This window comes from Polypterus senegalus, chromosome 6, assembly GCF_016835505.1.
Source record: "Polypterus senegalus isolate Bchr_013 chromosome 6, ASM1683550v1, whole genome shotgun sequence".
Taxonomy (NCBI): domain Eukaryota; kingdom Metazoa; phylum Chordata; class Cladistia; order Polypteriformes; family Polypteridae; genus Polypterus; species Polypterus senegalus.
Genome location: NC_053159.1, coordinates 133,776,227 through 133,802,117, shown reverse-complemented (window position 1 = coordinate 133,802,117; position 25,891 = coordinate 133,776,227). Strand labels below are relative to the sequence as shown.

Here is a 25,891-nt window from a genome sequence, read left to right as displayed (position 1 = left end):
TGCGATGGGTTGTGTTGCATCTTGTGTAACTGTGTAGCTACGAGTCATTATCCAAAACGATAAATAAATGGAGTCTTCTGAAACACAGCTGTAGTATTTTTGTACTTAAAAAAATAAATAAATAAATCAAGGGTTTGGTGGATAAAAACAAAACTTAGGATATTGGTGATAATATCCATTTACATTGGCTTCAAATGTTAAACGCTTAAATGACAACAACATGAGCCAGATGAATGCCTAGGTAACTTACCAGGAATGACAACTGTGTCTTCTTCTCTAGTGACAGCTGCCGGAAGCACACGGGTAAAGGCACTGTTTCCACTGCTGAGCCCATCTGTTGGCTGCTCATTAGATTCTGGAAGTGCTAGAATGACAGTTATTGCAACACAGATATTATAAATATTTTACTGAAAATGTACAGATAAATTTGTTTAGAATTATACTTTAATATCACTAATATTTATGTAAACTATAAGAAATCACATTTAATAAAACACTCACCCTCAGAAAAGCCCATAAACCACAAATAAATAATAATAAAAAAAAAAAAAAACCACACAAAGAGGTCAGTACTTTACTTAATGAGTTTTTTGACATCCAAAATAAAGCACGGATGGAGGAGAGCAACCTACACTATAAATAACATCTAGGCACTATAAGAAATCTGATTGTAGAAGAAATAATCCTAAGTCTTGTGAATGTGTACGTATGCAATTTCTGTGGAGGTAAACAGGTTAAGTGTATAAATTGTTAGAGGACCTATTGATCAACACAAGTTTATATTATAATTGATTAAACTGCAAAAAAGTGCAAAAAAGTTTAAAAGATACAGTGGCACTTACTGGTGTCTGTCTGGTCTGTTTCTTCTGGTGGCAAACCACTAATAGCTTCCAGGATACTTCCTAGAAATGAGTTGGCAGATGGTCGAGGAGTCATTGCATAGTGTTGTGGGGTGCCCATTCTTACAGGAGAGTGATGTTTCTTAAACGTAGAATAAATATAGAGTGAGAAAAAAAACTTAAAAATATCTAAAACATACTAAATAATAAAAAATTATTTTATTGAGAAGGCTTCTCAATTAACACCACCAACAGGTATCTAAATCGACTTTCTATGCCAATATTAGAACAACAGAGAAATGAGCAAAATGGTACTTGATGGGCAATTATCAAAAGTAAATTGTTCAAATACAAATATTATAGGATGACTACAGAAGCCTGGTGAGCAACATTCACTTTAGAAAAACAAAGTCAAGTGCACATGAAAATATAAAACATTAATTCAAATTTGAGCATTTTCATACTTAATTGGGCAATGCATATTCTAAAATGTTTAATTTTAATGCAATATTTTTTATGTAGTTTAGAAATATCTTTATTATATTCTCCAAGTGAATTAAGATATTTAATTAGAAAAAGATTTTTTTCCAGCAAAACAGAAACAATAATACTGCAGAGAGGGAATCCATGGAAGATCCTTTTCTCAAGCTTAGAATATTATGCTACAATAATACGAAACACAGGAAAATAAAAGAAATTAAGGTCCCTCTACCACTCAGCCTCTTGCTTTTATGTGAATAACTAATCTAGTCAAGTTACTTCATTTTTCATAAAATTTACAAGAAACATTTCATTCTCACTATCTGTGTCTCATATGGTCAGGATCTCATTTCATTCTCACTTCCTAGTACACATACCATCAAAGAGTGCTTCCAGGCACCTTTAGGTATATCTCAACAATATATATTGTTTAGGTATATCTCACAGGTCCACCTCTTCACCAATTAAAGCCACAGGACTGCTTGTGCCAATGTCACACTAAAATTCATTTATTATTAAACAGAAATCAAAAGCACCACCTCAGCAATAAAAAAGTCCAAAATAAATCTGCCATATAGCTTAGTATTCAGAATATGTTAATTTTATTAGCTTTAAGACAGAGGTCTGCACAAGCTTTGGTAAATTCTTCCATCAGAAAACTTCAATTTACTGCAATGACCTAACAAATTTCCATAATTATTCTACCTTACTAACATGTCTGCATGTATCAAGAAATATATTTTTATGATTATACTTATTTCCTTGTTATTACATAGTCACATCTTTAACACAAAATTAGCAAATGTAGGCGAATGAGCATGGAAAAAATGGGGTTTCTCCACATTAACCTTCTGTTAATCTCAGTTTAAAGTGGATTACACTTTGCTTCTTAACTGCTCCTCAATTCTTAATAAAACTAGTGACATCTGAAATGAAGCTTTACACTGTTTTACCTGTCTCTTTAGGAACACCTGAAGAGAATCTGTTAATTTCTGGAGCTTTTCCTGTTGATTCTGGACCTCAAGAGATGATGAGCAAATCTTCTGATCAATCTGAAGTAGCAGAGTTTGACTGTTCTCTTTTTCTTTCGAAAGTTCTTCCTGTAAAGCATCTTGAGATGTTCTATGAAGAGAAAAAAGCAAATGGCAACATAGTGTTAAATACTGGGCTAGAGGCATATAAACATATTTCTAAAAGATCTTTGTGCATTTCCTACTTAAATCAAACATAAACACAAACATATACAGTACTATGCAAAAGTCTTAAGCACTTGCAATAAAATGCTGTAAGGTGGGCATGCTTTCAAAGATAATGCAATAAATAGATTTTATGAATTAACAAAAAATAATAAAACAAATGAAAATATTTGATGTGATTACCCTTTGCTTTAAAAACAGCTGAAATTGTCCACTTAGGTCCACTTATATTCAGTTTCTGAAGGTATGTGCATGTTTAGTTGCTTCAAGCCTATTGGGGGACTTGCCACTAATCCATTTACTTGCTTCTGTCTTCGTAGGTAACCCCAGACTGAATCAATAATGTTAAGATCAGAGCTCAGAGAGGGTCATACCATCTGCAGCAGGATCCACTGGTCCAATATTTGCTGCAAATAGAATTTTATGTTTTACTATGTGTTTGGGCTTTTCGTAATGCTGCAGAACAAATTTAGAATGGATTAGATATCTCCCTTATGATACTGCACGATGTAAGTACTGTGCAAAAGTTTTAGCTAGGTATAAAAAAATGCTGTAAACTAAGAATGCTTACACAAATAGAAGTGTTAATAGTTTACTTTCAGCATTTAACAATTTAAAGTGAATGGAAAGAAGAGAAATATAAATCAAAGCAGTTCACCCTTTGCCTTCAAAACAGCATCAATTCTTCTAGGTAAACTTGCACAAATATCTGAAGGAACTCAGCAGGTAGGTGGTTCCAAACATCTTGAAGAGCTAACCACAGATCTGTGGATGTAGGCTGCCTCAAATCCTTCTGTCTCTTCATACAGTCCCATACACACTCAATGATGTTGAGATCAGGGCTCTGTGCGAGCCATACCATAACTTCCAGGACTCCTTGTTCTCCTTTACATTGAAGACAGTTTTTAAATGACATTAGATGTATTTTTGGGGTTGCTGTGCTGCTATAGAAAAAAAAATGGGGCCAATCAGACACTTACCTGATGTTATTGCATGATGGATAAATATCTGCTTGTATTTCTCAGCATTGAGGAAACCTTTAATCCTGACCAAAACCCCAGCTCCATTTGCAGAAATGCAGCGCCAAAATTTGCAAGGAACCTCAACCATGCTTCACTGTTGCCTGCAGGCACTTATTGTAACACTTTCCAGCCCTTCAGCGAACAAACTGCCTGCTGCTACAGCCAAATATTTCAAATTTTGACTCATCATTCCAGAGCACCTGCTGCCATTTCATGCATACTTGAGTCACTTGACCTTGTTTCCGTGTCAGAGGTATGGCTTTTTGGCCGCAGTTCTTCCATGAAGACCTCTTCTGGCCAGACTTCTCCAGACAGTAGAGGTGGGTATACCTGGGTCCCACAGACTTCTGCCAGTTCTGAACTGATGGCTCTGCTGGACATGTTCCTATTTTAAAGGAAAGTAAGCATGATGTGTGTTTCATCTGCCGCACTATGTTTCCTTGGCTGACCACTGCATCGACAGTCCTCAATGTTGCCCATTTCTTTGAGGTTCTTCAAAAGAGCTTGAACAGCACATCTTGAAACCTTTGCCTGAGGGGACCTTGCTGATGTAGTATAACTACCTTGTGTCTTGTTGCTGTGCTCAGTCTTGCCATGGTGTATGACCTATGATATAAAACGGTCTTCCACAACCTTGGTAGTAGAGTTTGGCTGTTCCTCATCCAGTTTTACGCCTCCTACACAGCTGTTTCTGTTTCAGTTAATGACTGTGTTTCAACCTACATACGAAAATGATGATCATTAGCACCTGTTTAGTATAATTGATTAATCGTACACCTGACTATAATCCTACAAAATCCCTGACTTTGTGCAAGTGTACCTATAACAATTGATGCTGGTTTGAAAGCAAAGGGTAATCATACCAAATATTTAGATTTGTCTTCTGTTAGCTCACTTCGCATTCTGCAAATTGCTAAAAACAAACAATTAGAATTTATATTTGTGAAAGCATTCTTACTTTATGGCATTTTTTTTCACACAAGGCTAAAACTTTTGCACAGATCTATATAAGTATTAGTTTTGATCAAATCTCTAAATCTGTTTGTATAAATGCAGTCCAAATTGCATTCTGTTAGGGACTAAAAATTAAAATTTTAACTCATCAGTCCAGAGCAACTGCTGTCCTAGTTCTTGTGTTTTTGTGTGCAGGCAAGACACTTGGCTTTATTTTTGGTCACAACCCCCCAAAGACGACATCTATGATAAAGTTCTTCAGACTGTAGATTGATGTACCAGTATTCCAGTGGATTTTAGACAGCTCAGCAAAGAGAAGTACAGGTGATGCACATCTTGTTTGATGCACTAAGTTATCAAGGTTGCCCATTGGGGTTCTGATCTTAATTGTGCTTCAGCATAAGAGCTTGGATAGCACACGTCAAAACACTTGTAAAAAAATTTCTACTTGGGAGAGATGTTGATAATGCAGAATGACCATCTTGTGTCTTATCATTATGCCATGGTGTAAATTCTGCAGATTAAATCATCACCACCACCTCATATTTTAAGTATGTTTGTCCTTGTCCAGTTTTATTTTCTCTACACCGTTGATTTTGTTTCTATTAATCACTTTGGTTGAACCTACACATTATGTCGATGACCATTAGCACCCGTTTGTTGTAATTGATTAATCTGAGATTAAGCAATATTAGATTACAAAGAGTTCATGATTTTTTTAACTGCAAAATGATGAATTACCATGATAGTTTCTTAACAGCAATCACATAATATTTTTTTTTTTTTTGCAAAACGTGTTTGGAAATCTAAAATACACTCTTTTCTATAGACACACTAATACAGAAGCCTTAAAATAACCATCTAAGCCAAATATTTGCATAGTACTGTGTATTTATTATACATACGCATATATTCATACACACACTATATATATATATATATATATATATATATATATATATATATATATATATATATATATATATATATATATATATATATATATATATATATATATATATATATATATACACATACACAAATGCACAAACACAGTATATATAATTAAACAATATACACACACACCCCTACTGTACATATATACTATGTTGCACCCACTTCCAGTGGCTCAATAGCAAGATCTGGAAGTATTCCAGGTGAGGCAGAAGCCCCATTATTTATATTTATCTACAGTTGGTACGGAAAGTATTCAGACCCCTTCAATTTTTCACTCTTTGTTATATTGCAGCCATTTGCTAAAATCATTTAAATTATTTTTTTTCCTCATTAATGTACACACAGCACCCGATATTGACAGACAAAAAAAAGAATTTTTGAAATTGTTGCAGATTTATTAAAAAAGAAAAATTGAAATATCACATGGTCCTAAGTATTCAGACCCTTTGCTCAGTATTTAGTAGAAGCACCCTTTTGAGCTAATACAGCCATGAGTCTTCTTGGGAAAGATGCAACAAGTTTATCACACCTGGATTTGGGGATCCTCTGCCATTCCTCCTTGCAGATCCTCTCCAGTTCTGTCAGGTTGGATGGTAAACGTTGGTGGACAGCCATTTTTAGGTCTCTCCAGAGATGCTCAATTGGGTTTAAGTCAGGGCTCTGGCTGGGCCATTCAAGAACAGTCACAGAGTTGTTGTGAAGCCACTCCATTATTTTAGCTGTGTGCTTAGGGTCATTGTCTTGTTGGAAGGTAAACCTTCGGCCCAGTCTGAGGTCCTTAGCACTCTGGAGAATGTTTCTGTCCAGGATATCCCTGTACTTGGCCGCATTCATCTTTCCCTCGATTGCAACCAGTCGCCCTGTCCCTGCAGCTGAAAAACACCCCCACAGCATGATGCTGCCACCGCCATGCTTCACTGTGGGGACTGTATTGGACAAGTGATGAGCAGTGCCTGGTTGCCTCCACACATACCGCTTAGAATTAAGGCCAAAAAGTTCTATCTTGGTCTCATCAGACCAGAGAATCTTATTTCTCACCATCTCAGAGTCCTTCAGGTGTCTTTTAGCAAACTCCACGCGGGCTGTCATGTGTCTTGCCTCTCCTCAGTGTGAAATCCAGGTGTGAAAAACTTGTTGCATCTTTCCCAAGACGACTCATGGCTGTATTAGCTCAAAAGGGTGCTTCTACTAAATACTGAGCAAAGGGTCTGAATACTTAGGACCATGTGATATTTCAGTTTTTCTTTCTTAATAAATCTGCAACAATTTCAAAAATTCATTTTTTTGTCTGTCAATATCGGGTGCTGTGTGTACATTAATGAGGAAAAAAATTAATTTAAATGATTTTAGCAAATGGCTGCAATATAACAAAGAGTGAAAAATTGAAGGGGGTCTGAATACTTTCCGTACCCACTGTATATATCTCTGTCTCTCTCTATATATATATGTATATATATATATATATATATATATATATATATATATATATATATATATATATATATATATATATAAAAACACACATACACACTCAAAGAGCATATTGAGTGTTAATTGCAAAAAACAGTTACTTGTTTAGGTTTAATGCAGAAAATATTGTGAAGCAATGAATGAGCAATATGCAATAAATATCAATCAATAATCCAGCAGTTACCTCAGTTCAGAAATAATTTCTTTTAGCTCTTCACAATCCAAGTTCCGCTCCCGTAATGCTTGCAGATGTGATTTTAACAATTCTTCAGTTTCAGCCGTTTGTTCACGATATAGTTGGTTTTCCTGCAGAACGAACTAGGAAAGAATGTGAGTACAAAGGAATTATGTAAACTACAAATGTGAAGGAGAATAAGTTATTACAAGAGATTATGAAGGGTTTACAAACATGTAAAGAATATTCTTCTTGCCTTAATGGCCCTTTCAACTTATCGGACTCCTTACAACTTTGAAAATAAAGCTAATTGTGGACAACCATTTTTACACATCATCCATATACTAAATATAAGGAATCTTTGTCTTAAAAGTATAGTAGAGAGGGAGAAGCAGAACATTTTTCAAAACTGAAAATTTGATTCCCGAAGTAAACAGCTACCTAATAAAGATTATTCCAAAGGAGAGGGAACTGTTCCTTCTAGAAATATGCTGCAACTCCACTATAGTGGAAGAATGAGACTCGGAACATGTTTAAACTAAATGTCCTTTTTATTTTGATATTCCTTTCAAATCTCACTCTCTCTGGGGAATTACACTGTATAACTGAAAGCTCCCTACCTCATTGAGCTCCTTTAGGGCCTGCATGTTTTTCTTCAGATCTTCAATTTGATCAAGATGAAGGACTTGCTCCTGCTGCAGATCCTGGTTGAAGGCAGACAATGCTTTGCACTTGTCAGTAGCTACTCTGAGTGCGGCACTTTCATGTCGAGACTCTTCCATTGCGGCTGTCATCCTAAAACAGAGGTTTGTCATAGCAAAACAGAGTATCCACTAGTAAGAATGCTGCCAGAAGTCACATGGGGAAAGAAAGTGGAAACTTTTATCAAAAAGAAGTGCATTTAAGACAGTCGTGATTTAATTTTTTAACGTGCCCTCACCTATTTGGATAATTTGTCTGAAACTAAACAGTATAAAGCAGAGCTGTGTAGCCAGTTAAAGAATACTCCACCCCAAAAATGGTAACTTTTGTATCTGTTACTCGCCCAGCACTGTTTACAGGGACAACAGCGAAAAATATTTTAATGTCATGCTGTCATCTGCAACAATGATAAACTTTGATACAGTGGGCTTGAAAGGGTGCCCAACTTAAAGAATAGCAAACAATAACAAATTTAATGTATTGGATCATGTGTTCACAACATTTCAAACATGTATTTTAAATAAACACTGTTAAATAAACCAATCCCCTGAAAATCCATCCATGATAAATAGTGAACTATACATGAATAAGATTGAACTTTTGACTTGTAAACCCACCTCCTCCTAATTAAATGGCCATGAGACTTGCTTATTCACTGGCTTCCCTGACAACGCACAAGCTTCTTAACTGCGCTACCATCAGGGTTAGAATGATTGAACTTTGTTTGTCCCCAGGAGGAAATTTGGCTTTTAACAGAAGCTCTCTAAATAAATAAATCAATACATAAATAGGTATATACGTAAGTAAATAAAAAAATAAATGTACACACACATAGGTCTGAACATACACCAGAATGACTATAAAACAAAAAAGGAAACTTCTGACTTGACTGTCACAGTCACAGTGAGGAATCATGCAGAAGTACTGACGTATAAAGGACCCTTAGTCACATTTTGTGTCATACTTCTGCTGAATAATTATTGGCAGAAAGTCCTCAGTGTCAGTGTGTCAGAGAGAGGATGTGCAGCATTGTTCATAATGCCACTCAGTTTTGCTTTAACTCTTTCTTTTGCTACTACATCCAGAAGGTCCAGAGTGCATCCTACAACTGAGCATGCCCTTTTAATTAGCTTGATGTTATTCACTGGTAATTTGTAAAACTGCACTTGTGAATTATCGTTCAGCTTCTTTAGTCATCAAGGCATACTTTTAACCTGAAAATGCTTTCACTGAATCTTCTTTATAAAGAAAAACAGTGTGCTACCTCTTAACAGAAAAAGTACTCTTTCAAAACAGGAACTCTGAAGAAGAAAAAATTCAGTGAGGTCACTATGGTTTGGCAGGGGATCATCAGAAAAGAACAAACCATTGATTTCACATTTAACTATACATTTCTAAAGCATCTTTGTACATCTGACATTTGGTTATTACTCTGTATTAATTAACATGCTTGGCATGTTTTTTAATAGAAATAACTATTCAGCTTCCAGAAAAACATGCAATTGAACATCCTTCTAAGGGTGCCCAACTCTGGTCCTGGTGGGCTTAGTGGCTGCAGGTTTTCTTTCTAACCATTTTGCTAATCATTCATTTTAACTTCATTGTAATAGCCCGGTTTTTAAGGATTCAGTCCCCTGAATTGATTTCTTTCTTCATTAAATGGCAGCCAAACAGAAATGAGATGTGAAACGAGCCAACAGATGGTCAGCTAATTGGAATGTCAAACTCCAGCCAATTTCACTCCAACCAGTTTCTTAATGAGAAGCCAATTCTTGCTGTTAATTAAAGCTGTTGTTGAATATCATGACTTGTTGCTGCTCTCATTTTGCCACAGCAGACTGTTGAGTTTCTGTTTTTTTCTAACACCACTGTCAAGATGTTTTGGTGACCTGAGCAGACCAACATAACTGACGCCTTCACCATTCTTTATTTTCAGGTTAACTGGCAGCTTGTTTTGTGTCTTATTATTGCTTGACTGCTCATTAAGGAAAAAGAAACTACTAAGGGGTCTGAGTCACATCAATTAAAACTAAGGCAAAACAAGTTAATAAGCAGCAAAAACGGCTCACTAATCAAGAAGATGGTTAGAATGAAAACCTGCAGCCATTGCGGACTGGCAGGGGCCTCATGTATAAATGGTGCATACGCACAAAAAATGCTGTGTACGCCCGTTTCCACACTCACATCGCGATTTATAAAAACTAAACTTGGCGTAAAGCCACACACATTTTAAAACCAGCTCAATCCCTGCTATACACAAGTTGTCTGCTCAGTTTTGCAAACTGGTGGCACCCAGCATCAAAGCAGTGCTACTGTTCTTGTGTGGATTCCCTTTACTTTTAGATTCACAGCCCTGACGCGGCTTTATCAAATGCACTGAAATTAACCGCATATCGTTTATTAGTTTAAGGCATCTTATTGTAATCAACCCGTTACCATATAATGGTGCACAGAATGTCCAAAGTATTCCAAATACTATAGGTGCTTTTGTGTCATCATTCTCTGTGCACTGCTGAGTATTTAACCTACTGTATCTGAGTGTGGAATCACAACTGTACAGTAGCTGATTGGATTACTGGGATATAGCATTTAGCACACGCTGTCTCAGCCATTCACACAGTCTGCTTGAACTTCTCCCATACAGTACAGCAAACGCTTCAGAGCCTTTCTTGTAGGGACCTTGCGGTTCAGAAACAGATTCATCCCAAGTGCTCTAAACACACTCAATCAGTCCATCAATTGTTCTTGGTAGAACTGTTTGTACTTATTACAATTATCTCACTGAAAACGTGCACTACAGTTATAATATTGCACAACCTGAGTCACTTTATAGAGCACGTATTTATACATATGAAGACGACTGGCTTCTAAGTCGATTTAGATCTTCTTGGAGCCCTTAATATTTTTCGGATGAAATGCACTAAAGTATGTTTAGTTCATTATACAGACAAGTTTTAAACTTCATTAAAATAATGTATATTGTTAATAATTAAAAATGTGAGGACACTGTGGACAGCGGCAGCAACAAGCTGGCGCCCATTCGGGGATTCTTCCTGCCTATCACTGTATGCTTGCTTGGACTGGCGTGACCCTGGATGGATAGATGGATGGAATAATTAAACATGTACTACAAAGATATTTCAATGTTTTATAAAAGTTTTGAAGAATCTGCGTTCTAAGCTTACAGATGGATTGGCGTCTTTTACAGAACTGATTGTGTGGCGTTTGGTTACTTGGAGAAAGAAAAGGAAGGACAGGAATTGGAGGTTAGTACGTTTGAGACAGACAGTACTGCTGCAATAAATTATTTAATCAAAGGTCGTACACAGCGCAGCAAGCATCTTGAAGGAGGCATGAACAATCACTGGATAGGGCGCCAGCTCATCGCTAATACTGCGCCCCCGTGTCCCTATGTTTAATGCCTATCATTATCAAAATGAAATAAAGTATACATCATAATATTTAAATTGTTCAGAGAGCTGTAATATCATGAATGTAATGTATTCTGTGTCCTGTCGTTGGAAGAGAAGGCCCATTTAAGAAGCATGTAGTGATTCACACAAATAGAGCACATAAAAGAACATATAGAAAGAAGCATTTAACATGCTACTTTAATTTACTAGTTTCTCAGATCCCATCCTAACTAAACGATTTTAAGATTAAGTTTATGATGTTATACTTTAATGACAAAATAAACTATGTGATTAAAGTGAAAATTTCAAGAATAAAGTTGACATTTGGACATTTTTTTCCAACTGTATCCATATTTTATTTTTCTTTTCTCTGTACCCTAATACGCATATATGACACTCAGACGGTGGGCTACAACTCGTCTTTTCACAGCGACTTTGATATCTGAGCACTTATTTATTTTGGGCACTTTGCTATTTTCTGAACTTGAACTTTTGAGTTTCTCCTCCACTGTTACTCGATCAACTTCCTTTTGTTGTTTATATCACTGCTTAAACCAACAAATAGTAAATTTTTCTTGCCTCCACTTGGTATTTGCTGAAATTCTTTTTCCCCTGTTCTTTTGCCATTGTCTTTTCACAAAACGCAAAACATAAGGAGATATTTATATTGATTTGCATATTCAAAGAGGCATAATTATGGGAGGAGTCTGGGAGTGGTAACAGGCACATGCATGAGTGTTATATTTCACACAGACCGGGATTTATGTATCGGAAGTTGGCGTACGCACAGATTTATACATCTGGATTTTTTTGTGCATATGCACATTTCCACTTTTGTCCGTATGCCATGTTTTAGTGTGAATTCTATGCACGCCGTTATGCATGAGGCCCCAGGACCAGAGTTGGACACCCCTGTTCTAGCCCATTATTACAAACAACTAAGGAGTAACACTTTAATAAATCAGAATTTTTCAGTGGAATATTAGTTTAATTAAAAATGCAACTGATTATTTAAAATTGTTTTCTATGTTAGCAGGTATTATAAATAATACTGTATTGTGTAGCAACAATGCTTGGGCATTTAAATGAGGTAGGGCTTGTTTTATGACAAAGAACAGAGGCATATCATAATTTTTATTTTAAATACCTTAGGTTTCTTTTTTCCCTTAATAAATTTTTGGAAACTGCAGACTTCAAAATGAAAAGAACATTTTCCTGATTCTAATTATACTTTCCCAAATGTTTTGGGAAACTATTATTCTTTTCTTTATCATTAAATGAAAGCAAGACAATTACCCTGAACCAATCAAATGTGCAATTTCAGTCCCACTTACTTTTCTTCAATTTTAGTCAATTCTTCTTTTAGCTCCATCTTCTCGGATACAGCATGAGACAGATTAGAAGATACTTGGTATAAGTCTTCTTCAACAGTACAAAGTTTCTCTCTAAGGACCTTAACCTCTGCAACACAAAAGAAAGTACAAAGACAGGAGGACTTTTACTTGTTATAAAAAATTGCATGTATCAGGGATGCCTAAATGTAGTGAACTCCCTAAAACAGTGAAAAAATGATCAAGATAAGTAGTACCTGACTTCCAAACAGTAACCTCCACTTGAAGATTAGTATTTTGGTTCTTGGCCTCATCAAGGTCTCTCTGAATCTAAAATGACGTAAACATACAAATCAAGCTGGTGCATATTAGTAAATGTGTGTATATATATATATATATATATATATATATATATATATATATATATATATATATATATATATATACACACACACACACACACACAAAATATACAACATATTTTATATAGTTGTTCGCACTACTAGTCCTCTGGGCTGCCTTGACTTAATTTTATTACATATTTTATATCAGTGTCAAACAGTGGTGACATTAGTAACATGTCAAAGGTGTCCTTAACTGAGACATTTATAATAAAAACTTCAGATCAAAGAAATATCCCATTGCATGGGTTCAAAGAAATGGCAATTTTTAGACTTAAAATGATGAATGAAGCGAGGAAACCTTGTGTATGATATTGAGCGCATAAGTGTTTGATGTTCAATATTCACAATTATCATTAACTGTACTCTCTTTTATAACACTAAACAATAATACGTCTTTACAAATCGGAGATAATTTTGTGAAGACTACAAAAAAGCAATGCAACTGGGAATACATTATTGCTCTTCAAATTATTCTTCTGATGTTCCTTTCTAGTGTCTATTTTTCAGGTTTTATAATTAGCACTCCCCAAGGAACATATATACATATTTATTTAAAAAAAAAAACAAGATATAATAACCCATCAAAGCACAACAGAGGTAACATTACAGAATTATGAACATTCCACAGAAGTGATAAATTATAATCAAAACAAAACTTAGTCATTTTATATACTACATGTGCATACACACACACACTATATATATTAATACAGAGACATGTGTGTATTGACTAATAGCTTTTCATTCTTTACAAGTTAAAACTGTATGCTCTTAATAAGAATCACTAGCTTATCAGTTGTTTAGGTTTATGGCCAGTTCAACTCTAAACAGACAAATTCTGCCAGCTAGTTTTGAATGCAGGAGCATGCAGACCTAATAAGTCATCTCCAGTCTTGGAGAAACAAACTTAATTCTGGATGCAATTTTAGTGCTGTTATAGTTCAGATTACTTACTGTATTTTAACAATTCTTTAATATAAAAAGTGAAAGTATGTCCCAATTTTATAATTCTGGAAATGTATTGATCTGTACAGTAATTTGATACCTGTACTAGTTTGATAAACAAAAACCAAAAGATAATGAAAATCATTTTTTTATTTAAATATCATATAAAAAAATAGTCATACAGACAAGAAACAACACTGAATTAAACTAATAATGTATGGTTGACAATCAGATAAGTAAACAAAGTTCAATTACTGCATCTCAAAAGGCATGCAAGTTCTTTATGTACAAGTACAAAATACACCGCCTGAAACTGTTTAAGAATGGTGAAACTCAATCCAGGAAGAAATGTTTCAGTTCTGTTGAAAACAACATGTGTGAATAATTTTTCTCCCACTGTGGTGGCCACTGAATGCAACATTCAGTACATTTACATGCACACACAAAATAGGGATATGGCAGAAACATGGTTTCCTAACAACCCCCTCAATATGCTACATACTTATTACAAAATGTAATGCATTACTTTTGAAATAATTTTTCTTCTTTTGTATAAAAAAACTGCACATTTCACTCGATAGAAATTATTAAATCATATGGGTATAAATTAACAATCATGAAACTGACCAGAAACACAGCCAAATTTGATACTTTTCCTGTGTGCCCAAAGATTTGCGATATAAATACTTGCCACTACGCCACCTGATCACACTCTTTCAACATATCTATTTCATTTAGCTGGATTGAAAGTAAACTGACACTTTATTAATATGCTTCTGTTAGCAAATCACACAGAGCACACTCTTTTCTGTTTGGCTATGCAACTGATCCCTGTAAAGGAGCAGCACAGAAATACATTTACTTCTTCCTTTACACCAAGTATTGCAGGGATAGTAACACAAGGTATTTTTATTTCAGTAATTTAAGTATTGAATGTTACTTTAAAAAGTAATTTGACTACATAACACACTTTAATGTGCGACTGCTCCCAAGATTGTGCACCATAGCTTGCAACTTTATTATTTCAGGCATCAGTAAATGTATGTTGAGGAGCTGAACATAAACACATTATTTTAACGAGGAGTAGGAATAATGAGGTTTCCAGAGAATTTAGCTCAGAAACTTTTTTGTGGACATTTCTACATGTGGCTGTTGAAAGTGTGTGTGAAGCCAACACATGCACAGGTTAACAGAGTGCAACGGACATGCGTAGATTGCGAAATCCTTAACTGCCACTTGGAATAAGGGTTTACATGAAACTAGAAACTAGGTTTATGCAAACAACTTGGTTATGAAAGTGTATATAAAACGCATGGATTGTGTGCTATCTGCTGTGTTTAACTGAGAAATGCAAACCTGACAGGTTATTGACATCTACCATGATCATTCAGCATGGTGATGCTATGCTTATAGCTGATGGTATAGTATGGTCATTTACTGAGGTATACAGCAACTTTAGCAGGGCAGCTTGTTACCTGTTGCTTTTCATACATGATGTTTTCCATATCCTGTTTCATTTTGTCACACTCCCTTATAGAAGTCTGTGTTTTGTCATTCAGTTCTGACAACAATGGTAGGACGTCTTGAAGTAAATTACGGGCACTGCTCATCTGGAGGGGAAAAAAAAAAAAAGTTTGAAATAATTTATATACTATGTACACTGACACCACATATATGTATACACTGACTCATATTATATATACACTGGAATTCAGAACATATTCTCCTGTGTTATTGTGTGAATTTTTCAGAATCTATGTATTAAAAAACATGCTGTGCAGTCTACCAGAGGATTGGGTTTCTTGGATGGATTGCGCATGGTCAGTTCAATGTTAGGCATGGGGATGCATTACACTAATGATTTTTAAACATGTGCATTATTTACTGGGTCCATTCAGCTGCTATTAAAGGTCATAATGTGAGACAGCTACTGTATATTTATTAGTGGCAGACAATTTTGAATTATATGTCGAAGTGGTGATAGGCTGCAGTATTACCTCTTCCAAAAAATTCTGATTCACACTAAGAACTTTAATAGCAGGTAACTTTACTCCTCTTGCCATTACAGGTCTATATCCCAACATCTTTGCACAAGATTGTTACATACTGTATATCTTATTGTGTTCTGCAGGAGTCCTTGTTTATACTTAGCTTGCTTTCTTTGAGAAAACAACTCAACATGGGTGAATGTGAATGACAAGTTGGAAACCGTTTGGAAAAATGTCTACATTTATACACACAAATCGTGTGCGCACACACACACACTTCCCGGTTTGCCAGTGGAATTTTCTCAATGTAATTAATAATTATCTGCAGTGATCCACATGTACAGGTTATGTCTACTGGAACATCCATACCCTAAAATACACTTTTACAATTCTCAATAAAAAAAACAGTATTTTTAAGTTTGCTTCAACAAAACCCATGCATACTTCAAAAGCTACCCACATATACAGATGTATAGCCACAGTTTCTTTAAAACAAAATACATTTTGACCAGATGTGGCATCAGACTTTGAACTGGAAGTCTTGTTGATTTACAGACAGTTCCATAAGTATTTGGGGCAGTGACATAATTTTGGCTCTATACACCACCACAATGGATTTGAAATAAAGAAATCAAGATGTGATTGAAGGATAGACTTTCAGTGTTTATTCAAGGCATTTTTAACAAAAACATTTTATGAGCTGTTTCGAAAAGAGACATTTTTTATACAGGGTCCCCACAATTTCAGGAACTCAAATGTTTTTGAACAAACTAACATTCATAAATATAATAATCATTTTCAATATTTTGTTAAAAATCCTTTTCAGGTCAATGACTGCCTGAAGTCTGGAAACCACGGCCATCTCCATGTGCTGGGTTTCCACTATAGTGATGCTCTGCCAGTCCTTTACTTCAGCCATCTTCTGTTTCTGTTTGTTCATTGGACATTCTGCCATTAGTTTTGTCTTTAGTAGGTAAAATGCAGGTCTAAGTGGGCTGAAGTCAGTTGATTGAATTTTCCACTACTTTGCTTGGAAAAGCACTTGATTTGCTTTCACAGTATGTCTTGGCTCATTGTCCATCTGTACTGTGAAGCGTCATCCTATCAGTTTTGTAGCATTTGCCTGAATCTGAGCATATAGTATAGCCCCAAACACTTTACAATTCATCGTGCTACTTCTGACAGCATTAATCAATTTACACTAGTGACTGACTTCCATTCACAGCCATGCATGATCGTGCTATTAAAGTGCCTCCACCTTGTTTCACAGAAGATGATGCATGTTACAGATCATGAGCCATTTCTTTTCTTCTCCATATTCTTCTCTTTCCAACATTCTGGTATATATTGATCTTGGTTTCCTTTACCCAAAGAAGTTTGTTATAGAACTGAACAGGGTTTTTAAAAAATGTTTTCAGGCAAAGTCTAATCTGTCCTTCCCAAGCTTGAAGTTTACCAGTGGTTTGCAACCTTGTGGTATAGTGTGTCTTTACTTTCATGAGGTCTTCACTTGATTATAGACTTTGGCAATGATAGGCCTACCTCCCAGAGAGTGTTCTTGGTGTGGCTACATGTTGTGAAGTGGTTGTTCTTCATCAAGGACAGAATTCTGCACTCATCCAGCACAGCTGTATTCCATGATTGTCCAGGCCTTGTGGTGTTACTGAGTTCACCAGTACATTCCTTCTTTTTAAGAATGTACCAGATGGCTGATTTGACCACTCCTTGTGTTTCTGCTCTCTCTCTAAAAAGGTTTGTTTTGTTTTCTCAGCCTAATGATGGCCTGTTTCACTTGCATGGACAGCTCTTTGGACCTCATATTGAGACTTCACAGTGACAGCTTCCAAATACAAATTCCAGACTTTTTACCTCCTTAATAGTTAGTGAATAGTTAAAGAAATAATGAGGGAACTGCTCTATGGAACACCTTGTCAGTCAAATGTCTATATACGTTTGAGCCCATGGAAATGGGGGGTTATGTAGAAAACTGCCTACCTTTCCTAAATGGCTCATGCAATATTTTTGGTGAATCCCTTAAATCAGAGCTGAAAGTCTACACTTCAATCACATAATTATTGCTTTATTTCAATTCCACTGTGGTGACGTAGAGAGCCAAAGTTATGAAAATTGTTTCACTGTTCAAATAGTTATGGATCGGACTGTATATTACTGAATTATGTGCCATATGTACGAAGTTTGAAATTGTCAGGATGCTTCCAAAACTGTACATAGCCAATGATCTACTAAGATACTCTGATAAACAATTGTGTACCTAAACAATTAGGTAGAATGCCCAGAGGGGACTGGGCGGTCTCAAGGTCTGGAATCCCTGCAGATTTTATTTTTTTTCTTCAGCCATCTGGAGTTTTTTTTTTTTCTGTCCACCCTGGCCATCGGACCTTACTCTTATTCTATGTTAATTAATGTCGACTTATTTTATTTTCTTACTGTGTCTTTTATTTTTCATTATGTAAAGCACTTTCAGCTACATTTTTTGTATGAAAATGTGCTATATAAATAAATGCTGTTGTTGTGTTTAGTAGATTCTCAGTTTAAACAATCAGTTGATAGTTTAAAAAAAAAAAAAAAAGCAGAATGAGAGCATGTGGAAAAAAAAAAACTAGGTGACACACAGATTTGTATCATACAAATGTAACTTTCAGATTCTACAGGATTTTAATTTTATCAATTTTGCAGCATCCTTTGGAAATGATCACAAAACAATTAGTGCCAGTAAAAGGTTGGAAGACGTTTTGAAAATGCAGTGATAAGAACTACCAAGTATTGATTTTAGATTGTAATGTTTTGATATAATTAGTTTCTACAGTATATCCTGTAAGTATTCCGATTCTTGTGTGTCTTTTAGAGCCAATGCAGCCAGATCATGTTGCTTCATTAAATTAACACAACCTGCTTCCATGAAATATTGTGCAGTACAAAACATGAAGCAGGATGTATAAATTTCTTAAAAATACTGCATTTACAGTAACTGAGTCCAGAAAAGGTTCACGTATATTAAATTTCAAATGAGTTTTAAAGTTGACATGCAAAACAAATAAAACGAATATACTTTTAACTATAGAGAAAGTAACAATGCAATTGAAATTTCACCTGTAACTGCATCTTATATTGATCCTCTTTCATTGATGCATACATTTCGTGTGTAGCCTGGACTGATTCGATATGTTCATTTATAAGACAAACCTAAAATGAACAAAATGGAAACTCTGGTGAAAATGTTCAAGTTCACCTGTTGCAATTTATAGAATTGCATTTTTTGGGCTTGTCAATAATTATACAATTGTGTCTCAACAGGAGGAGTTGCTTTACCTGCTCTTTATGTGTGGAGCTTAGAGTCTGCAACAAATTATGATAGGAATCCATATCCAGTGACAGCTCCCTGATGTGATCAGCAGTGCGTGACTGTAGATCTTCTGCAAACCGATAAGCCTGCAGTTTAACAACAACAACAATTAAAAAAAGAAACTACTAAACATGACAAAATTATTTCAGAATTTACTACTTTCAACACTGCAAATGACTGAAAACAAACTTAGAAATTATTGCTTTATAATAATTACTACATGCCAATCCAACTTAATTGACCTGAACACTTTGCTTATTAAGGGCTTTCAGTGATAAATATTATGCCTCTGCTTTAATCTGTAAGTTACATTGAAATGTAGTATCTTCGCAGTAAGGAGACCTGGGTTCACTTCCTGGGTCCTTACTGCATGGACTTGCATGTTCTCCCTGTGTCTGCAGGGGTTTCCTCCCACAGTCCAAAGACAAGCAGGTTAGGTGTAATGGCGATCCTAAATTGTCCCTAGTGCGTGCTTAGTGTGTGTGGGGGTGTGTGTGTGTGCCCTGCAGTGGGCTGGTGCCCTACCTGGGGTTTGTTCCTGCCTTGCGCCCTGTGTTAGGATATACTGACCGAAATGTAGTAATCCTCTCATGCAGTTTCTTAATTAGAATGTAATTATTATTAACAATCATTAATTAGATAGTTTGTTCCTGCTGTTATTCTTCATTATCAGAAATTTCTAGTAATGTATAATTTAAAAGCTAATGCAGCAAAAGGTCTGTGCACCAGGTTGCTGGACCTCATATCTTTGACCATTGTTTACCTGGGAAATTTGGTCATCTTGACATATTTGGATAAACAAATCCCATTAAATTATCTATATATATAATTCACAAAGGCAAGACAACCATGGAAAGCACGCTGGAAGGGGCGTGGATTCACTAAGCCGCTGACAAGTGAGACACCATTGGCGCATGCAGGAAGGAGCCACGCCCACCAACTCCAAGACCAATGGATACGATGACAACTCGCCGGGCCACGCCCACCAACTCGGATGCGACGACACAGAAAAAAATTGCGTCATTTATATTCGTCTGTCGTAGAGGCCACGTGCAGTGCAGGTCAGGTTAATGTCATGCACCTCTGAGCTACGTTGACTGTTCATAGAGGCATGTTTCTTGCGGAGGTGAATCGCCACATGCAGCATGTGAAACGGTTTGCGAGGGATATCCCATGGGATCCTTAAAACAATCCTTTACAACTGAGATTAAAGCACAATGAAATAAGCAGTCTTTAAAAACCGAGTTTTCGGTTATGACGCACGACTGCATGCACCATAGCAAACTGTTTTACACGCTACATACAGCTATTCGCATCCGCGACAAACATGCGTCTTCTTAGATGCTCCTGCACTTTGCTCACACCCCCCTCCCACCTTGCTACTACCGTGGTCGGGTGTCTTGGTGGATTATATATAGAAAGGCAGCCAAAACCGCACAGAGCAATGAAAAGTCTAGAGTTCCATCTTTTCATTCACTTTCTGTTGTATCCTTAAACCCTCCCTTTTTAGACAACTGTGTCTTTCCAGAAGTGTTCCACCATCAATAAATTATGCAGCGTTTGTTATGCCGTGTGTTCATTATTGTGTTGTATTTTGCTCTCTCCAGAGTTCCATCTTTTCATTAAACACTCTTGTATTCTCACACCAACCCGTTTTAGACAACAGTGTCTTTCCAGAAGTGTTTAGCATTCAATAAATAATTATGCATTACATTGAGCGTGTGTCTACCTACCCTTTGTACACACCCCCTCCTACCTCGCTACTACCGTGGTCGGTTGTCTTGGTGGATTATATATAGAAAAGCAGCCAAAACCACACAGAGCAATGAAACGTCTTTGTCAGTCACAGGTGCATCTGGACTGTCTAAAGGCAACGACTCAAGTGATGAGTTGGAGGTGGGCACATGAGCGGGCAGTGCATACTGAACGAGAAATCAGCAGACTAGCATGATGGATGGAACTGAATAGACGTCCTTCTCCTCTCCTCCCGTTCCACACTCCGCCCCGAGCACCCCCATTCCTCCTCCGTCTGGCACGAAGGCGCGAGGGCGGTCCGCCAGTTTTCAGTCACGGACGATTGTGTGTTGGTTAGTTCCGTACAATATTGCTTTTCTTGCTGATTTATTAGCAAGACAGAGGGATGGAGGCGGACGGCGCTCAGGCTCGGAGTGTGGAACGGGAGGAGAGGAGGAGGACGTCCATTCCGCTCCCTCCGTCATGCTAGTCTGCTGATTTCTCGCTTAGTATGCACTGCCTGCTCACGTGCCCACCTCCAACTCGTCACTTGAGTTGTTGTCATCTTTGCACAGTCCAGATGCACCTTCGATTCACGTAGACTTTTCATTGCTCTGTGCGGTTTTAGCTGCTTTTCTATATATAATCCACCAAGACAACCGACCACGGTAGTAGCGAGGTAGGAGGGGGTGTGTACAAAGGGTAGGGACGTAAGCAGTGGGAGCGTATGAGTCGCACTTAGTAGGAATTCCACGGTTTGCAGCCTGAATGGGGTTCAACGGCTTACCCACACCTCTCTGCGCCGAGTAGACACACGCTCAATCTCATGCATAATTATGTATTGAATGGTAAACACTTTTGGAAAGACACGGTTGCCTAAAACAGGTTGGTCTGGGAACACCGATCACTTTTGTCCCTCCTCTGATACTCTTGTTCCATCTTCCAGAGGATTGTTGAAATAAGTAGTGTTGGTGGGCAGGGAAACAACTTCCGTGTTCCTGCAGGAGCATCTAAGACGAGGCATGTTTGTCGCGGATGTGAATTGCTGTATGTAGTGTGTAAAACAGTTTGCTATGGTGCACGCAGTCGTGTGTCATAATCGAAAACTCGGTTTTTAAAGACTGCTTACTTCATTGTGTTTTAACCTCATTTGTAAAGGATTGTTTTAAGGATCCCATGGGATACCCCTTGCAAACCGTTTTACACGCTGCATATGGCGATTCACCTCCGCGAGAAACATGCCTCTAGGAACAGTCAACGTGGCTCGGAGGTGCATGTGGCCTCTACCAGAGACGAATATAAATGACGCTGTTTTTTCTGTGTCATCGCGTCCGAGTTGTCGTCGTATCCAATGGTCTTGGAGTTGGTGGGTGTGGCTACTTCCTGCGTGTGCCATTTGTGTCTTACTTGTCAGTGGCTTAGTGAATCCACGCCCCTTCCGGCGTGCTTTCCATGGGTGTCTTGCCTTAGTGATATATATATATATATATATATATATATATATATATATATATATATATATATATATATATATATATATATATATATATATATATATATATATATATATACATATATATATATATATATATACACACACACATACATACACACATACATATATGTGTGTATGTGTATATATATATATATATATATACACACACACATATATACATATACAGTGGTGTGAAAAACTATTTGCCCCCTTCCTGATTTCTTATTCTTTTGCATGTTTGTCACACAAAATGTTTCTGATCATCAAACACATTTAACCATTAGTCAAATATAACACAAGTAAACACAAAATGCAGTTTTAAATGATGGTTTTATTATTTAGGGAGAAAAAATCCAAACCTACATGGCCCTGTGTGAAAAAGTAATTGCCCCTTGTTAAAAATAACCTAACTGTGGTGTATCACACCTGAGTTCAATTTCCGTAGCCACCCCAGGCCTGATTACTGCCACACCTGTTTCAATCAAGAAATCACTTAAATAGGAGCTGCCTGACACAGAGAAGTAGACCAAAAGCACCTCAAAAGCTAGACATCATGCCAAGATCCAAAGAAATTCAGGAACAAATGAGAACAGAAGTAATTGAGATCTATCAGTCTGGTAAAGGTTATAAAGCCATTTCTAAAGCTTTGGGACTCCAGCGAACCACAGTGAGCCATTATCCACAAATGGCAAAAACATGGAACAGTGGTGAACCTTCCCAGGAGTGGCGGCCGACCAAAATTACCCCAAGGCGCAGAGGCGACTCATCCGAGAGGTCACAAAGACCCCAGGACAACGTCTAAAGAACTGCAGGCCTCACTTGCCTCAATTAAGGTCAGTGTTCACGACTCCACCATAAGAAAGAGACTGGGCAAAAGCGGCCTGCATGGCAGATTTCCAAGGCGCAAACCACTGTTAAGCAAAAAGAACATTAGGGCTCGTCTCAATTTTGCTAAGAAACATCTCAATGATTGCCAAGACTTTTGGGAAAATACCTTGTGGACTGATGAGACAAAAGTTGAACTTTTGGAAGGCAAATGTCCGTTACATCTGGCGTAAAAGGAACACAGCATTTCAGAAAAGAACATCATACCAACAGTAAAATATGGTGGTGGTAGTGTGATGGTCTGGGGTTGTTTTGCTGCTTCAGGACCTGGAAGGCTTGCTGTGATAGATGGAACCATGAATTCTACTGTCTACCAAAAATCCTGAAGGAAAATGTCCGGCCATCTGTTCGTCAACTCAAGCTGAAGCGATCTTGGGTGCTGCAACAGGACAATGACCCAAAACACACCAGCAAATCCACCTCTGAATGGCTGAAGAAAAACAAAATGAAGACTTTGGGTGGCCTAGTCAAAGTCCTGACCTGAATCAATTGAGATGCTATGGCATGACCTTAAAAAGGCGGTTCATGCTAGAAAACCCTCAAATAAAGCTGAATTACAACAATTCTGCAAAGATGAGTGGGCCAAAATTCCTCCAGAGAGCTGTAAAAGACTCATTGCAAGTTATCACAAACGCTTGATTGCAGTTATTGCTGCTAAGGGTGGCCCAACCAGTTATTAGGTTCAGGGGCAATTACTTTTTCACACAGGGCCATGTAGGTTTGGATTTTTTCTCCTAAATAATAAAACCATCATTTAAAAACTGCATTTTGTGTTTACTTGTGTTATATTTGACTAATGGTTAAATGTGTTTGATGATCAGAAACATTTTGTGTGACAAACATGCAAAAGAATAAGAAATCAGGAAGGGGCAAATAGTTTTCACACCACTGTATATATATATGTGTATATATATACATATATATATACACGTATACATACATATATATATACATATACATATATACACATATACATATATATATATATATATATATATATACATATACACATATATATACATATACATACATATACATATACAACATATATATATATACATACATATACATATACATATATATATATACATATATATATATATATATATATATATATATATATATATATATATATATATATATATATATATATATATATATATATATATATATATATATATGTGTGTGTATCTATACTAATAAAAGGCAAAGCCCTCACTCACTCACTCTACTAATTCTCCAACTTCCTGTGTAGGTAGAAGGCTGAAATTTGGCAGGCTCATTCCTTACAGCTTACTTACAAAAGTTGGACAGGTTTCATTTCGAAATTCTACGCCTAATGGTCATAACTGGAAGGTATTTTTCTCCATTAACTGTAATGGAGTAGAGCTGCAAAGACGGGGCGGAGTTTCGTGACATCATCACGCCTCCCACGAATCACGTGAACTGACTGTCAACGAATGTAGAAAACCGGAAGACCTACAAAAGCGCTTAAGAAAACATGCATTATATAATTGAGAAGGCAGCGAAACAATAAGAAGCGGCAGGGCATATACTACCATATTCATGAGTGCTGCTACCTCTGAAAGAAAGCAAGGTGTAAACCTAAACTTTAAATCAAGTTCATAGACAGGCTACCGCTGGCGTTTCACATGCCCACAGGTAATGCGGGATACAAGTTTAATGAGAGGACGCGGGATATAAACGAGAGTTTTGATCACTTTGTAACTAAGTTAAAATTGTAGGTGATGGGGTGTGCTTATGCAAATTCGAGACTGTGTTTGTGGGGATTGACAGTTAAGGCGGGTGGGGAGTCACGTCATCATCTCCCCTCCCATTTACCTCAAGTTAATACACACTGTCTCTAGAGTTTCAACACACTGAATCCTCCAGGCACTACTTACAAAAGGTCACATTGACAATCGTGTTACGCTTATTTAAAATCTTTCCTTTTCTTAGCACAAGCACAGCTGAGAAGCTTCGATGCATGTGCTCCATAACGCTTAAAAATAATGCATTTAATCACACTTTGCATTACAAGCAAAGGGGAGCTTTTGTCAATGCATGATTTCCTGGTACACCGATTACATTGATCAGCGTGATCCCGATTCATTTTACCCTCGCACCACCTTAGTTTGAGAAGAAGTATGAAAAATATGAGGTTAACACAGAAAAACAGATCACCAATTCAAGCTTTATGAATAATCGATTCGCCATCAATAATTGTTTTGGTAAAGCCATCCTCCTTCCATTTTATAATTTTTCCGCCACTAGCCATGATTAAATGAACGGTAAAAAGTAAGAGCGGCGTTTAGGGTGACTTATTTAGGCAGGAATATATATGATAGCAACACTCATGACAATGTCAATCATGTTACGTTATTATTAAAATGTTTCCTTTTCTTTTCATTACTTCTTTAACACACTACTTATCCGCGGCTTAGTGAGGATTTTGGGTATATATATATATATATATATATATATATGAATGACCTCAAAAGCGACCTGAGACTTTTGATATCATGAACGTGTGTGCA

The 25,891-nt window shown here is 36.7% G+C and overlaps 1 protein-coding gene across 2 annotated transcripts in view; it reads right to left on the bottom strand.

Moving 5' to 3' along the window:
• The window catches only part of spag5 (sperm associated antigen 5), a 76,585-nt gene that overhangs the window by 23,238 nt on the left and 27,456 nt on the right, over positions 1 to 25,891 (bottom strand). For both annotated transcript variants that reach the window (XM_039757247.1, XM_039757246.1), the window contains exons 8-17: positions 19,207 to 19,326; positions 18,988 to 19,080; positions 15,364 to 15,498; positions 12,797 to 12,869; positions 12,543 to 12,669; positions 7,714 to 7,888; positions 7,103 to 7,236; positions 2,273 to 2,441; positions 843 to 981; positions 251 to 364 (exon numbers count right to left, since the gene is read on the bottom strand). In XM_039757247.1, coding sequence (XP_039613181.1) covers positions 251 to 364; positions 843 to 981; positions 2,273 to 2,441; positions 7,103 to 7,236; positions 7,714 to 7,888; positions 12,543 to 12,669; positions 12,797 to 12,869; positions 15,364 to 15,498; positions 18,988 to 19,080; positions 19,207 to 19,326 — 1,279 coding nt within the window. The remainder of the gene's footprint in view (positions 1 to 250; positions 365 to 842; positions 982 to 2,272; positions 2,442 to 7,102; positions 7,237 to 7,713; positions 7,889 to 12,542; positions 12,670 to 12,796; positions 12,870 to 15,363; positions 15,499 to 18,987; positions 19,081 to 19,206; positions 19,327 to 25,891) is intronic.